General features: G+C 35.3%; 3 protein-coding genes across 7 annotated transcripts; 2 read left to right on the top strand and 1 right to left on the bottom strand.

Moving 5' to 3' along the window:
* Positions 1-220: 220 nt before the first annotated feature.
* LOC129882820 (uncharacterized) lies at positions 221-3,755 on the top strand. Its single transcript, XM_055957285.1, has 2 exons — positions 221-1,139; positions 3,128-3,755. The coding sequence occupies exons 1-2, from the start codon at positions 300-302 to the stop codon at positions 3,527-3,529; spliced, it is 1,242 nt and encodes a 413-aa protein (XP_055813260.1). The 5' UTR covers positions 221-299; the 3' UTR covers positions 3,530-3,755.
* A 1,012-nt stretch (positions 3,756-4,767) lies between these two features.
* LOC129882818 (COMPASS-like H3K4 histone methylase component WDR5B) lies at positions 4,768-7,352 on the top strand. Of its 3 annotated transcripts, none has more exons than XR_008765831.1 (4): positions 4,768-5,598; positions 6,366-6,671; positions 6,873-6,967; positions 7,097-7,352. XR_008765831.1 is itself a non-coding variant. In XM_055957281.1 (3 exons), the coding sequence occupies exons 1-2, from the start codon at positions 4,930-4,932 to the stop codon at positions 6,651-6,653; spliced, it is 957 nt and encodes a 318-aa protein (XP_055813256.1). In that variant the 5' UTR covers positions 4,768-4,929; the 3' UTR covers positions 6,654-6,671; positions 7,097-7,352. The 3 variants fall into 3 exon arrangements, 1 of the variants encoding a protein (XP_055813256.1); XR_008765829.1 differs by having other exon boundaries at positions 6,866-6,967; XM_055957281.1 differs by lacking the exon at positions 6,873-6,967.
* Positions 7,353-7,357: 5 nt separating this feature from the next.
* LOC129882819 (uncharacterized) lies at positions 7,358-11,199 on the bottom strand. Of its 3 annotated transcripts, XM_055957283.1 has the most exons (4): positions 10,803-11,199; positions 9,249-9,390; positions 9,101-9,172; positions 7,517-7,604 (listed from the first exon to the last, which is right to left on the bottom strand). In XM_055957283.1, exons 1-3 carry the CDS (start codon positions 11,111-11,113, stop codon positions 9,107-9,109), a joined length of 519 nt encoding a protein of 172 aa, XP_055813258.1. In that variant the 5' UTR covers positions 11,114-11,199; the 3' UTR covers positions 7,517-7,604; positions 9,101-9,106. The 3 variants fall into 3 exon arrangements, with proteins under 3 accessions (XP_055813257.1, XP_055813258.1, XP_055813259.1); XM_055957282.1 differs by lacking the exon at positions 9,101-9,172 and having other exon boundaries at positions 7,358-7,604; XM_055957284.1 differs by lacking the exons at positions 7,517-7,604; positions 9,101-9,172 and adding an exon at positions 7,611-8,109.
* Positions 11,200-14,388: the final 3,189 nt, after the last annotated feature.

Below are 14,388 nucleotides of genomic sequence, written 5' to 3'. Positions count from 1 at the left end.
GTTGTTTTTAATTTTTTTAGTGTTTGGCTGACCAACTTAAAATTATTTTGTACTTAAAATAAGCTTCAATAAATAATTAGATTTGTTTGGATGGAATTATTTTAAACAGTTTATAAATTGAAAACATTAATAAGAAAAAATTGAGCCTAGTACTGTTTGAGACAGAAACTCAAATCAAAGGGGGAGAAAAATATAAATACAGAACTTCAGGGTCCCAATCCCCAATTAGAATAACAGACTGTTCTTTTCTCCTTTTTCTTTTTTGAGAAAATTATCCGAGCAGGAGAAACCCTAGGCCGATGGATATACTGAAACAGGAATTGGAGAAACGACGGAAGAATCTGGCCCAAGACGTCGGTGGCCGGAAAGTTTTCAAGCGGTCGGAGATCGAACAGAAGCGCCTCCAGAGGATTCGCGAAGAGGAAAAACGTGAAGCCGAAGCCAAAGCTCTCCGTCAAAAACAATTAGAGCAGCAACAGAAGTCTACCGATGATTCCTCATCAAAATCTAACTCCATAACCGATATTCAATGCCTCAAACATGATTCATCATCTGCATCGGTTTCTAAAGCACCTACCGACGAGCAAAAGATCGATGGATTAAACCTTCCTAGACAAGAAGTTATTCGACGACTTAGGTTTCTGAAACAACCGGTGACTTTATTTGGAGAAGATGACGAAGCGAGGCTTGATCGTTTGAAGTTTGTATTAAAAGCTGGATTGTTCGAAGTGGATGATACTGACATGACTGAGGGGCAAACCAATGACTTTTTGAGAGATATTGTGGAATTGAAGAAACGGCAAAAGTCGGGGATGATGAGTGAAAGGAAGCGGAAGGTAACGGAGGATTCTGGTGAGGATAAAGATGGAGGAGGTGGTGACGATGATTTGAGTGGAGATGGCAACTCCTCGGGGGTTGATCATGATAAGGATTTGAAGAGGATGAAAACGAATTTTGTGGAGTTGTGTGATGAGGATAAGATTTTGGTGTTCTTCAAGAAGCTGTTGAATGAGTGGAATCAGGAGCTTGATGAGATGACTGATTCTGAAAAGCGGACGGCCAAGGGGAAATCAATGGTCGCCACTTTTAAGCAGTGTGCTAGGTACTTGCATCCATTATTCAAGTTCTGCAGGAAAAAGGTAATTGCTGCCTTTCCTTTTACTGTAATTGCTTTGTTTAGATGCTATGTTCTGTTGCTGCACATCCTGAAGCTGCAAGCTTGATATTAATTTCCTTATGCAACTCCTGAAGCTGCTAGTTTTATATTAATTTTCTCTCTTCATAACCGCATTTGCTTGAAATTAAGGTTTGGTTGGAAATTTACTTGATCAGATTCTATTCCAGCATATGAATCGAGTCTTAGGTGGATCCAATGTATGGAAGAATGAATTAGGCAATGTGATATGGACTATGGTTGTCCATGTGGGAGTTCTAACTGTGATGTAAAGGATTGTAGTCTCTTGTAGAAGCCTGTGTTTGTATATAGTGATGATGTATTTTGATCAAATATATACACTTATCATAACTGGAGTCAATTTCTTATGATTTGAAATTGATCTTGAAGATTTATGGTCTCTTGTTCTTCCAATGCTTTACTTGTGGTGGTGAAATAGGAAGTAAAAGAATATTGATGTAGGATGAGCGCACATTCTTACTGTAGATCCTGTGTTAGATCTTGCCTACACATTGTGTCTTCTGACATAATGGGAATTGGGAAAACTTGAAAAATGAGAATCATGTCATTCTTCCTGCAACAGAACTTTTGGTCTTTTCTCTAATAGTCTCATTGTCATCCATGGTTGAATAGATGATCCTTTGTCCCCTTCTTGTATGACTAAGGATGTCATAGTTCAAGGTAAGCTATGGTATAATGACCTGACAGGGTAATGTTTCAGAGAATTTGAAGACAAAGAAACAGTCCCTATATGCACATGCATAAAAAGATTTTTATATATTGCTTATGTATAAATATTGAATGGTGTGCTTATTGCGTAAGTTAAGTACCTTACTGAAAAAATAACATTAAAGTAATTAATTGATACATATGTACTGTGCACAAGACCTCATCCCTTATCCTTCATGTGATAATAATTAATACCCTATATATTATGGTTAGTTAACTGTAGCAACAGGCTCTTGAGTTTCTAAGCTTTTGCACTTTGTGCATTGAACTTCTCACTGAAAGGAATCAGATATGCTTGCCTTTAAAAAAAGTAGGAAATAGACTGTTTGCTATCTTTACAAAGTGAAGAACTGAAGATGAAAGCCCACACACAATTAACTTGTCTTAAGCTCAAGGACTCCTTCGGGCGAGGGAAGACTGGATGATTGGCAAAAGGCAAGAGTTGAGCAAGCAACCACTTTCCTGGTTGAAGGGAGTGAACACCTGGATTAGAAAGAGCTATCATGCATTGGTAATTGAGAAAGTGAATTACCACTACGTTGTGATGATACAATGGAAGAAATACAGAGTGAACTGCAGGATTCTTACTCTAACATAACCCCGCTTTGCTCGATACTTGCATGGTTTTTTTAGATATAAACCAAAATTATTTTCTATTTTCATCAAATGTTAAGGATTGAGGTGTAGTAGTAGTTCTTAAAGGATATACTTGTTACTATAATGGATGCTAAACCTGCACCTCTCATTAGATCTTTTTACTCAATAAACCAACAAGCCATTCACAAGTTTTGTATATCTTAGTATATCGCAATGTGATTATTCGTCTATCAGCGTAATTTTATCTGGAAAGTTGATAATTAACCGAACTCATTTCTAATAATAGGTTCTTGAGCTAACTCTGAATATAGGGGGTATATACGGTATCTAGGTGGAAAGCTAATATAGTATATGTATAGATAGCAGTACTGCTGGTTTATCTCCTGAAATATCACCCAACCCTTAGAAATTTGGAACCTGAGTTGAATATGCTGGTAAAGTGTTGTGTAACTTAATAATTTTGATGAGGAGGTCTTTGCTTGCTGGTGCTGTCCTTTTTTCAAAAAAAATATATATATATTAGGTTGAACCAATATGTTTTTTTATCCTCTCATTTAAGATTCTTAATAAATTACTTCTTCTGCATGAGAAGCTTATTTTGTCATGATGTACTTGTTGTGTATCTAGGTACTTCCTGATGACATTAGGCAAGCACTGCTTGTGGTTGTTGAATGCTGTATGAAGAGGGATTATCTAGCTGCAATGGATCAGTACATTAAGATGGCAATTGGTAATGCACCTTGGCCTATTGGTGTTACTATGGTTGGTATTCATGAACGGTCAGCTCGTGAGAAGATCTACACAAACAGTGTTGCTCATATTATGAATGACGAGACAACTAGGAAGTATCTGCAGTCAGTTAAAAGACTGATGACATTCTGCCAAAGACGGTATCCAGCAATGCCATCCAAAGCTGTGGAGTTCAATAGCCTTGCAAATGGAAGTGACTTGCAGTCTCTGCTTGCAGAAGAGGGGACTTCTGGGGGATCTCAAATCTCAGAGGAAAGGCTTCGAATAATGCCTTCATAAGGGATAATCCTTCATGCATATATATATTGATTTGCCTTCAGTACTTTTTTTTCCCATGATGTAGCTGAATTGTGTCCCCTGAGTCAAGGCCTACCCTGCAAGGTCTTGCACAAGGGGGAAAAATTGGATGTCCTGGTTTGTAACTTCTGGAATTGGATCTTATGTAGAGAAAACTCGCATTTAGTTCTGGATGAGTTATTATGATACATGTTAAGTGCTTGCTGTTCCTTAAACTACCAGTAGTTTTCATGAATCGGCAGAACAAATAGAAAGTTCTAAGCTTGCTGTTAAGTGATTACATTAGAGGAACAATTCAATATTCCGCAACAATGGAGTAACTCTTGTAAAAAATAAAGTAAATCCAATTTAAAAAGGATGCCAGTATGACATATGTAACATCATCTCTTGAAACAAAAAAAGTAGGCAAATTTTGAGAAAATATGCACCTAAGATATAATACAAAGACGAGTAAAAGCAAATTCTAAGATCAAAACATTGTTTTCATTTCCAAAAACTAATATGTGAAGTAAATATGGATGATAGTTGATAGCATTAATAAATAAACCTGGCCCTTAACTGATTTCAACGGATAACTATAACCTTTAATTTTATCAGTGCACAAGTATGCATTTTAACTATTCAAAATTTGAACAAACAAAACAGTTGAATACTACTTGACAAAATGCTTGAAATACATCCAAGTCACGTGTGTCAAAGATAAAATCCGAGTGTTTATTTGTTCAAGTTTTGAATAGTTAAAATACCTACTTGTCTACTGACGAAATTAAAAATAATAATTGTCAGCTGAAATCAAATTAAAGATCATGTTTATATATTATAGCATAATTTTCTTTTTTGGCGTATTATGCCTAATTGATAAATAAATAAAAACATCCTTATTTACTCGAGCAAAAAAAAAACTATCTCAATATTAAAAAATTTCATTAAAATATTTCTTTGTTGCTAATTCTCTCTCTATATATATGGAGATTACTAACCTATATAAGTCGAAGAGTTTTAAAAAAGGTGATAATGAGACCGTTTTGGATTGGCTTATAAAATATTTTCAATTTTTTTTGAGTGTTTGATTGGTTAACTTAAAGTTATTTTGTGCTTAAAATAAGTCCAATAAGCAGTTATAGAAGTTTATAAGTTGAAAACAGATTATAAGTCGAAAAAAAAATTAATCTACATTTAAGCAGTAAATTGATTAAAAATAAGTCATTCCAAACATGCTAATTGTAAACATGCTAATTGTGTAAATTATTTTCCTAATCGTCAGTCGTAACAGAATCTGATAACAAACCTGTGAGTTATCGGAATTCAGAAGGAAGAAAGTATAAAAGGATTTGACGGCGAGGGGTTGCGTACTGGTGCCGCGGCCGGAGTCCCGAATTCCGATGGCCAACAACAACAATCAACCGACGCCTCCACCTCCGCCGCCACCGTACCTTCCCTACCGCCAGAAAAAAGTTCTCACCGGCCACACACGCGCCGTCTCTTGCGTGAAGTTCTCCAATAATGGCCAACTTTTCGCCTCCGCCTCCTTGGACAAAACCCTAATCGTCTGGTCCACGCAAACCCTAACCCAGTTATCACGTCTCGTCGGCCATTCCGAAGGCGTCTCCGACCTAGCATGGTCGTCTGATTCCAGTTACATTTGTTCCGCCTCCGACGACCGCACGCTCCGTATATGGGATGCACGCGCCGCCGAGTCTGTCAAAACTCTCCGGGGACATACTGGCTTTGTCTTCTGCGTCAATTTCAATCCTCAGTCCAATCTCATAGTTTCGGGTTCGTTTGATGAGACTATTCGGGTCTGGGATGTGAAAACGGGCAAGCCCAACCACGTGATTCGTGCCCATTCGATGCCGGTGACTTCGGTTCATTTCAATAAAGATGGGTCCTTGATTGTTTCGGGTAGTCATGATGGGTCTTGTAAGATATTGGATACGGCTTCTGGGAATTGCCTAAAGACCCTTATTGATGATAAGGTTCCAGCGGTTTCCTTCGCCAAGTTTTCACCTAATGGCAAGTTTATTCTTGTTGCCACCCTTGATAATACTCTTGTAAGTATTCAGAAAATATTTACTATTTCGAGTGTGTATATTCTGCTCTATTCATTTGGCTTGATTTGCTGGGGTCAAAGGAATTTTTTTAATGATATTTGTGATAAAAATTAAACAGCAGCTCAATGAGGACTGGAACTTAGTTAAGAACAGAACATAAATAGAATCAAAGAATTCAACCAACTTGTTTTAGTTAAAGCTTAGTTGCTTTTGTTACACTTACATTAGGTTTTGGGTAAGTGTGAGATTTAGAGAATTTCTAGGTTTAGATGACCTCTAATGCTTAACAGACAAAACACAAATTAATTACACGTATTAGAATAAAATGGATATGAACAAAAGTACTATTTTGATGTAGTGTATGTTCCGTTTTTAGCATGCTTTGTCATGCTTTCTTTAGCATTTTGTCTTGGCTTCTTTACTTCCGCTGTTTTTTTTTTGAACTGTTTTTTATTGCTTGTACTTGAGTCAAAGGTCCATCAGAAACAACGTGTCTATCTCCCAAGTTAAGGGTTAGGTCTACACACGCATTACCCGTGATTACACTAGGTATGTTGTTTTTGTATAGCAAGTCCAAGCTAGTTTGGGAATGACGCATTGTTATTGGTTTTGTAGTACTGAACAACTCAAAAATCCAGTGCCTTCTGAAGCACCATTTCGTGATACATTTCCTTTAAGCATAAAAAACACGACGTGATTCAATTTTTTCACTTCCCCTGCACGGCTGACTTGTAACTTGGGCTTTTTGTGATTGTCCCTGAGTACAGAAGTTATGGAACTATTCTACTGGAAAATTCATAAAAAGTTATGCAGGCCATGTGAACAGAGTGTACTGCATAACTTCCACATTTTCTGTTACGAACGGAAAGTATATTGTGAGTGGCTCAGAGGATCAATGTGTCTACATATGGGACTTGCAAGGGAAAAATTTGCTCCAGAAATTTGAAGGACATACTGATACCGTCATTTCAGTGACTTGCCACCCCATAGAAAATATGATTGTCTCAGCTGGACTAGATAATGACAGGACAGTGAGAGTTTGGGTCCAAGACTAATGGATGTCCTCAACTGTGGTAAGTTCATTCTATCCTACAAATACACAATCTTTGCGTACTTAAGAGTGATATTGACTTTAAAGATTGGAACATCAGAATCTTATTAACATGTGAGCTTTTAGTAACAAGAAGCAACTTTTTGTTGATTCTTTTGGTGCTTAAATCACATGTCATTTGTATACTTTTCACTTGTTAACTTTGCCTTTTCCCAGTATCTAGGCAGCGTTCAAATTCAAAGTGGTCCTTTATCTGGTAGATTGAGTTGAATGTAATGGAAAGAGTCATCCATTTCGGTTGCGCTCTTATTCTTCTATGTAAGCATAAAAATTTTACGGTAGACAAAAGATGGACTATCTATACGTCAAATTCTATAGTTTTGTTTCTCCGAAGGTTCATAATTTAAGATTTTTCCAGCTATCTCACATGGTTTACTCAATTTGTAGGTTTTTGCCCAAGGACGTTCCCTTGACAGATCGCAGTGAGTCCTATGTGTTTATGAATAGTGCAGTTATCTCCATATTCTGGAAGTTGATGCCAGAAGATTTTGTGTTATCAAATTACAAAAAACTGGCTACTGTATTTTCTTTTTTAATTATATGTGAGAAACTAGATGGTGCCATTCCTCCAGAATACTGAGGAGAAGCATTTATTTAATGTAGAGAAGTTAAAATATATGAATAGAATATGTTGTTTCATTCATATGACGTGTTCTCCAGGGGTGGGGCAAAAATTTAAGCTAGTTATAAATGAACATTGATTTCCCTATTGTGTCCTTTGACTCACAGTTTAGAAATGCAAATATTGTGAAATGAATCAACGTCACCACGGTATGCATATTGCTCTCCAGCGTTGTTCGTGTTCCTTCCACTACTGGCTTTTCCTCTCTCCATATGTATCTTCTAGACCGTTTGTTACCCTCTTTCTTCTCTCCTCAATCATATCTGAATATGCCTGCGGAGTATATTAACAATAATTTCAGTGCTACTGCCAGTAGACAATTCCATCGAGAGAGAAAAAAAATCTACAGGCTAAAGTTTACAGGTCACTTAGTCAGCAACATCTCCTTAGAAGCCCAAAGCAACTTAGCAAGTCTGTACTGCCGAAAGCTGGCTTCATATACATCTTGGTTAGGGTCTATAGCAAAGGTATTCGACTACAATTAAAGACCGCATGCAATGACACCTCCGCTGACAACACTAAAGAATGGTCGTAGTAACATTGATTCACTGCAGTTTGTTCGATGACAACTTAGTTCGTCATCACATGCTAAACACAAAAAGGCATATAGATTATAGAAACAATGGATATAAGATAAACAACCATCCCCACCCTGCACCTAACAGAATATTGTTGCCCAAGAGGTGTCTCTTGCATTACTGGTTTTTCCTCACTCCATATGTATCTTCTAGACCGTTTATCACACTCTTTCTTCTCTCTCAATCATATCTGAATATGCCTGAGGAGTATTAAAAATAAATTCAGTGCTACTGCTTTCAACTTTGCCTGATAAAGGAGCATTGCAGGTAAAGTTTCCTAAGGGAAAAAAAGGTCCTGGAGGCTAAAAATCATTGGTCATTTAAGTAGAAATATCTCCTTAGAAGTTCAAAGCAGCTTAGTATATCTGTACTGCAGCGGGCTGGCTTCATAGACATCTTGGTTAGGACTAGCAAAGGCGTTGACTGCAATTAAAAACCAAAGGACACCTCCGCTTTCTCCACTTGACCAGATAAGTGATCTTACAGTGCCAAAATTCAAAAGTAATCACTAAGAAGTATCACGGATAGTGTAAGATAGATCCACTCCAATTTGTTCAAAGAAACTTAATTCGTCATTACATGCTACACATGACTGAATTATAAACATATAGATCAAAACAACAATGGATACAAGATATGTATGCATTGCTGCAAAGAACCGTCCCCACACTGCTCTTAACAGAATATTGTTGCCCAAGCACATCTCCAAACTTATTGACCCTCATCTCTAGGAAAAGATATTGAGAAAAACATCAGAGGATGCTGAAGTATGTTACAGAAGAAATGTGAAGATCCATTTACTTTCCACCTCATAGTGGGTGCATTTAGAAATTCAGGATCTCTTTTCCTTTTCGGTAGCAATTTGATATTAACCTTTGCAGCATGTATCCAATACCAATTATATCAGGAACAAATGTAAAATCCTTCAGATAGGTGTAGAGAAATGTGAAAGGACCAACTATTGTATCGTATTTTAGTCCACAAGATACGTTTGTTCCTATGGCCACAAATCTCTACTAGGATTTTATGTTTGGTTTCCTATCACCTTCCCCATTTCATTTACTAGTGACCAGTAGGTCACATCCGGTGCAAGTTGAGAGTAGCAACATTAGGAAGTTGGCCTCACTGTATCATTAAATTACTACTGCAATTGGGTGACATAGACTACAGACATTGACACCTTACACTAACCCTTGTTCATAGTAGCTTCCAAGTATAGGGCACTGACCAGAGGAAAAGCATCAACGAATTTAGCAAATTTAGCTGTGTACCATGTAGTCATAGCAACATCGAGTTAGTCAAATCTGGAATTAGATAATACAAACTAAACATGTTTTACCTTGGGGTAAGAATAAAGAAAGATGTACCACCATGCCCCAATTATAGTCATTACTATTGCAGTGGCTACAGCCGAGTGCAGAATCAGCCAGCTCAAGCTAATTATCACTGCTCCAGTGAGAGTTATTGTCCAAGGTTGACACCTACCATGAAAAGAGTACTTAAAATTTACAGAAAGCATTCTAGCTGCAGAGATCTCCGATTGTTCATCAGTCATTGGAATTAAACATGTGAAAGTGCAGATATAGGGGAGGAAATGAAAGGTTGAATATAAATTATAATCCTAGTGGTACAAACAACAAAAGGTTCCATGTTCAATTGCATTGTTGTCAAAGACTCAATTCAACCCTGAAACTAGATGCCAAAAGGTTGAGTGCTTTGTCTTGTTTATGCAATGTGTCGCCAATGCACTAAGGTGTGTCTAATCGCCTGTGGGCTATGTCTTGAAATGTTGAGCACTAAACAATAAACACCCAATTATATAAATTTTTTTGTCTGTAAATATATTATATACACATAACGTATATTTATTTGTTATAAGGACACATAATGTACATATCTTCAGTGTGTATATATATATATTTATTTGTTATCAGAACACATGATGTACATATCTTCAGTGTGTGTGTGTGTGTATATATGTGTGTATATACATTTTATTTTTTCTTTATTTACGCCATCCTTTATCAAAGCACATGCTTTACTAGCTTTTTTGCACTTCGAGTCCCAACCTATCACAGTGCTTTTCAGTAGCTTTTCGCCTTTGATAACTCTGTTGTAGTGACTGAAGTAAACGATGGCAGGAATGTTTGTTTACTCACTGCCTTCAATTTGACCTATAAGTTATAGTCACAGAGAAGTCAATGACTAAAATCATAGTCTGCCTCCTTCAATGGCAAAACTAGTCGAACATTACTATCCACAGTATCACTGCTCACTCACGTTCAACTTAGAAGCAATTTGGCTTGCAAAAACAGTTTGTTCTTTCAACTTAAGTAATACAAATGAGGTTCCCAGCAAAGAAGCATACCCTGTTAATTCTTAATGTAAATTAAAAACTATATACAAGAGCTTTTTCTATAAGATTAAAACTAGGATAGAGAAACTTTAGATTTGAGCTATATATTCCAAACAATGAAACAATGATTTCTATCCTGACTTTTTTGAGTTGAACTATCATGTGTATGAGTTTCTTACTTGAACTATCACTAGTAATTATTTATCTGAACTATCAATTATTAATTTTCACTTTCAGTTGTGCGAGTTTCTTACTTAAAAGTATCACCAACTATTTATCTCGACTATCAATTGCTAATTTTTCACTATCACGTGTGCGAGTTTCTTACTTGAAGTTTCACCAACTATTTATTTGAACTACCAATTGTTAACTTTTTCTACCCAAACTACGGTGATATTTTAGATAACAAAAGTGAATAATGATAACTGAGATGGGTTTTGATAAATAGTTTGCAAAAGTTCGAGATATGAAACTCGAAAAAACATACTAGACGTGTTTTTCATCAACAAAGGCAAATGCAAATGTTAAAGGAATTACCAGGAGGGCTTGGTGTCCCAGACAGAATCATATTCGAGGGAAAGATGATTGAGATAGCTATCCATATCTTCAACGACGCCATTTTCATCGAAGAATGCTGAATCTTTTGGGTCATTGGAATTGATTCCACGAAGTGTACTAGTCCTTGTACGTTTAGAAAATTTGTGAGGGGAAAGGAAGGTAATTGATAGAAGTTTAGAGGAGAATTCGTAATCGGAAAGTCGGGAACGAGCGACGCGGCGGTGGACCAGCGGTGCAGGGCAAAGTAGCGGTAGTACAACGGAGGAGGAGAAACTCTGAGCTGTCGTCATCCTTTTGCTTTCCTCTGTTCTATCCAGTTCCGACAAAATCGTGTATTTTTTCTATTTGGGCTCGCCCCAAATTTTACCCGCTATGGCGCTCCCGACAATTTAAATTAAGTATACTTTATCTAAATTTCTGATATATTAGTGGTTCTTTTGATACATCACGTTTTGTATGTATAATAATTAATGTTGTTGATTTATTTATGGATAGTAACATAATTTAAGATAGAATTCTTTGTTTCAATCAATTATTTAGCTAAATAAGGGAATTAACCCATACAAAGCGTAACAGTTATAAGGGACTTGAAAAAGTAAAAAAACAGAGCATAAACAAAGCTTAGTATCGTACCAAAACTTCAATCCAAAATTCAAAATTCATCAAGCAATTCGGGATGAATATCTCGATTCTTCTGAGGCATTCTCGAGTTTGGTTATCCGAGGTGAGTTATGAACGATACAAAAGTGATGAAATTATAGTGGGCGACAATATATGTTACGTGAATCTAACATCAGCATTAAAATTTGATACATTGATAACTGATACATGACCATTCGACAGATTTAGTGTTGATACATTGAAGATTGTTGGATCAATTTTCAACTGATTTGTGGTTGATACATAACATCTTGTATTAATATAAGTTGTAGATATATTAGAAGCATTAAAGTTTGATACATGAGAATCTGATACATAAACTTTCATCTTATATTTGAGATTGATACATGAGAGTAACTGATACATGACCATTCGACAGATTTAGTACAAAAATAAGGAAAATTAAAACTGTTTACATACATTGGGCTTGCTGATGTTGCTACTTGAACAAGCAGATTGTGAATCTCCACTGCATGTGAGTCCAGATTTTTGAATTTTTGCTTCTGGTGTTTGTACAGAATAATTTTCAAGTATTGAAGTATCATTACCAAAACAGAGCATTTTTGGGGAAGATGAAGTAGTGAAACTGAAACATCCTGCTAGGCCGCCATCATCGTCACCGACAAATAGTAGTTCTGAATAGGTTCCTTCGTCTAGTGTACTCTCTTCTTCATCCGCCATTTCTCTATGTGACACTTGTATTGCTCTATTCGACATATTCGACAGATTTAGTATTGATACATTGAAGATTGTTATATTAATTTTCAACTGATTTGTGGTTGATACATAACATCTTATATTGATATAAGTTGTAGATGTATCAGAAGCAGTAAAGTTTGATACATGAGAATCTGATACATAAACTTTTTATCTTATATTCGAGTTTGATACATGAGAGTAACTGATACATGACCATTCGACAGATTCGACATATTAAGGGTTGATACATTGAAGATTATTGTATTAGTTTTCAACTGAATTGTGGTTGATACATAACATCTTATATTGATATAAGTTGTAGATGTTTCAGAAGCAGTAAAGCTTCTGATACATAAGAATAGCTGATACATAACCATATCTGATACATTCGATAGATTAAGGGTTGATACATTGAAGATTATTGTATTAGTTTTCAACTGAATTGTGGTTGATACATAACATCTTGTATTGATATAGGTTGTAGATCTTTTAGAAGCTGTAAAGCTTCTGATACATGAGAATCTAATACATAACCACATCTGATACATTCGATAGATTAAGGGTTGATACATTGAAGATTGTTGTATTAGTTTTCAACTGAATTGTAGTTGATACATAACATTTTGTATTGATATAGGTTGTAGATGTATCAGAAGCATTAAAGCTTGATACATGAAAATCTGATACATAAACTGATACATGAGAATAGCTAATACATAAGAATAGTTGATACATAACCATAGCTGATACATTCGATAGATTGTTTTATTAGTTTTCAATTGAATTGTGGTTGATACATAACATCTTGTATTGATATAGGTTATAGATGTATCAGAAATAATAAAGCTTGATACATGAGAATCTGATACATAAACTTTCATCTTAAATTCGAATCTGATACATGAGAATCTGATAATAGTCTGCTAAATTGTTGAATATCCAAAAAAAATATTTACTATTGGTACAAAAACAAAATTGTACATTCTACTACTATAAAATTCAAAAAAAATTAAGATTCCTGATACATAAACTTTAAGCGTGTAGTTACAGAAATAACGTTTTCCCTCTTTTCTTAAAGCTTTTTTAGAAGGTTCATCAACTTCCAACCCAGAATTCAAAGATTGAACATTCTTTCTCTCGTCATTTGCACATTCATTGTCCCTAATAAATTGTTTCTCGAAATAGACTTATTTTCTTGAAACCCATGAACATTAAGATGAAAAAATTGGTAAAACAGAACTTGGGACTGGAAGTTTAGTTGGCTCAAGCAATGTTTCAGATTGTTTCTCTTCAGCCACCTTTAATTTAGGTGTATACATGGTAATATACTTGTTTCACATTCAGAGTCTTCCACATCATCTACTAAGCCCAAGCCAGTGGAACAATAAGATATATCGGGATTTGAGGATTTTTCTACAAAACCTCCTGCAATGATACAAAAGTAATGTTCATGATACATAAACACTAGTCCAAATTGTTTATCAACAAATAGATCAAATTATATCAGATAAACAGAGCTAAAACATGTATCATAACCAGTTTATAAATTTGATACATAATGATGATTCCAATATATCAGATACACATCAAACCAAAAAATATACCTGATACTCCTTAAGACCTTAATTAAACAAATGTATCATGTATTATTTTTTTGTATAAAGTACATAAATTTGATTACAAACATCTCGAGATGCACTTTAAAACTTTAAGCTCTGTATATCCTTACGTTGTTCGACTTGTAATAAGAACCAAAATTAATAACAAAATTTGGATTTTTATGTATCAACAAACACCATTTAGAACATGATACATCAAAAAAATTATCAGCATTCAATGAACTACAATTCTAGAATCAAAAATCAAAATTGAGAAATTTACAATGAAAATCTATACCCTGGATAATGTAGGTCGAGAAATCTGGGATTCAATTTTTCTATCCTTTTTGGGGATTTTTTTTCACATTGCTTTTAAAAGACGAAGATACATCATTCATCGACTTCTCCTTCTTAGAATTCTGCTTCGTCATATTTAATTGATCTTTTATTGGTTCGGTTCTGGTTTGTGTCAAAGCATTTTCAATAATATTATGAAGACAATCAGTATTATGCATGTCTAATTAGGTAATACCAATACTAAATGAAGGTGCATCATCCATATGTATTAGAAGTAAGAAGATACAAAATAAATTGAAATAAAATAACTA

The sequence above is a fragment of the Solanum dulcamara genome, chromosome 3 (genome assembly GCF_947179165.1).
Source record: "Solanum dulcamara chromosome 3, daSolDulc1.2, whole genome shotgun sequence".
NCBI lineage: Eukaryota > Viridiplantae > Streptophyta > Magnoliopsida > Solanales > Solanaceae > Solanum > Solanum dulcamara.
This window is presented reverse-complemented; position numbering and strand designations above follow the sequence as displayed.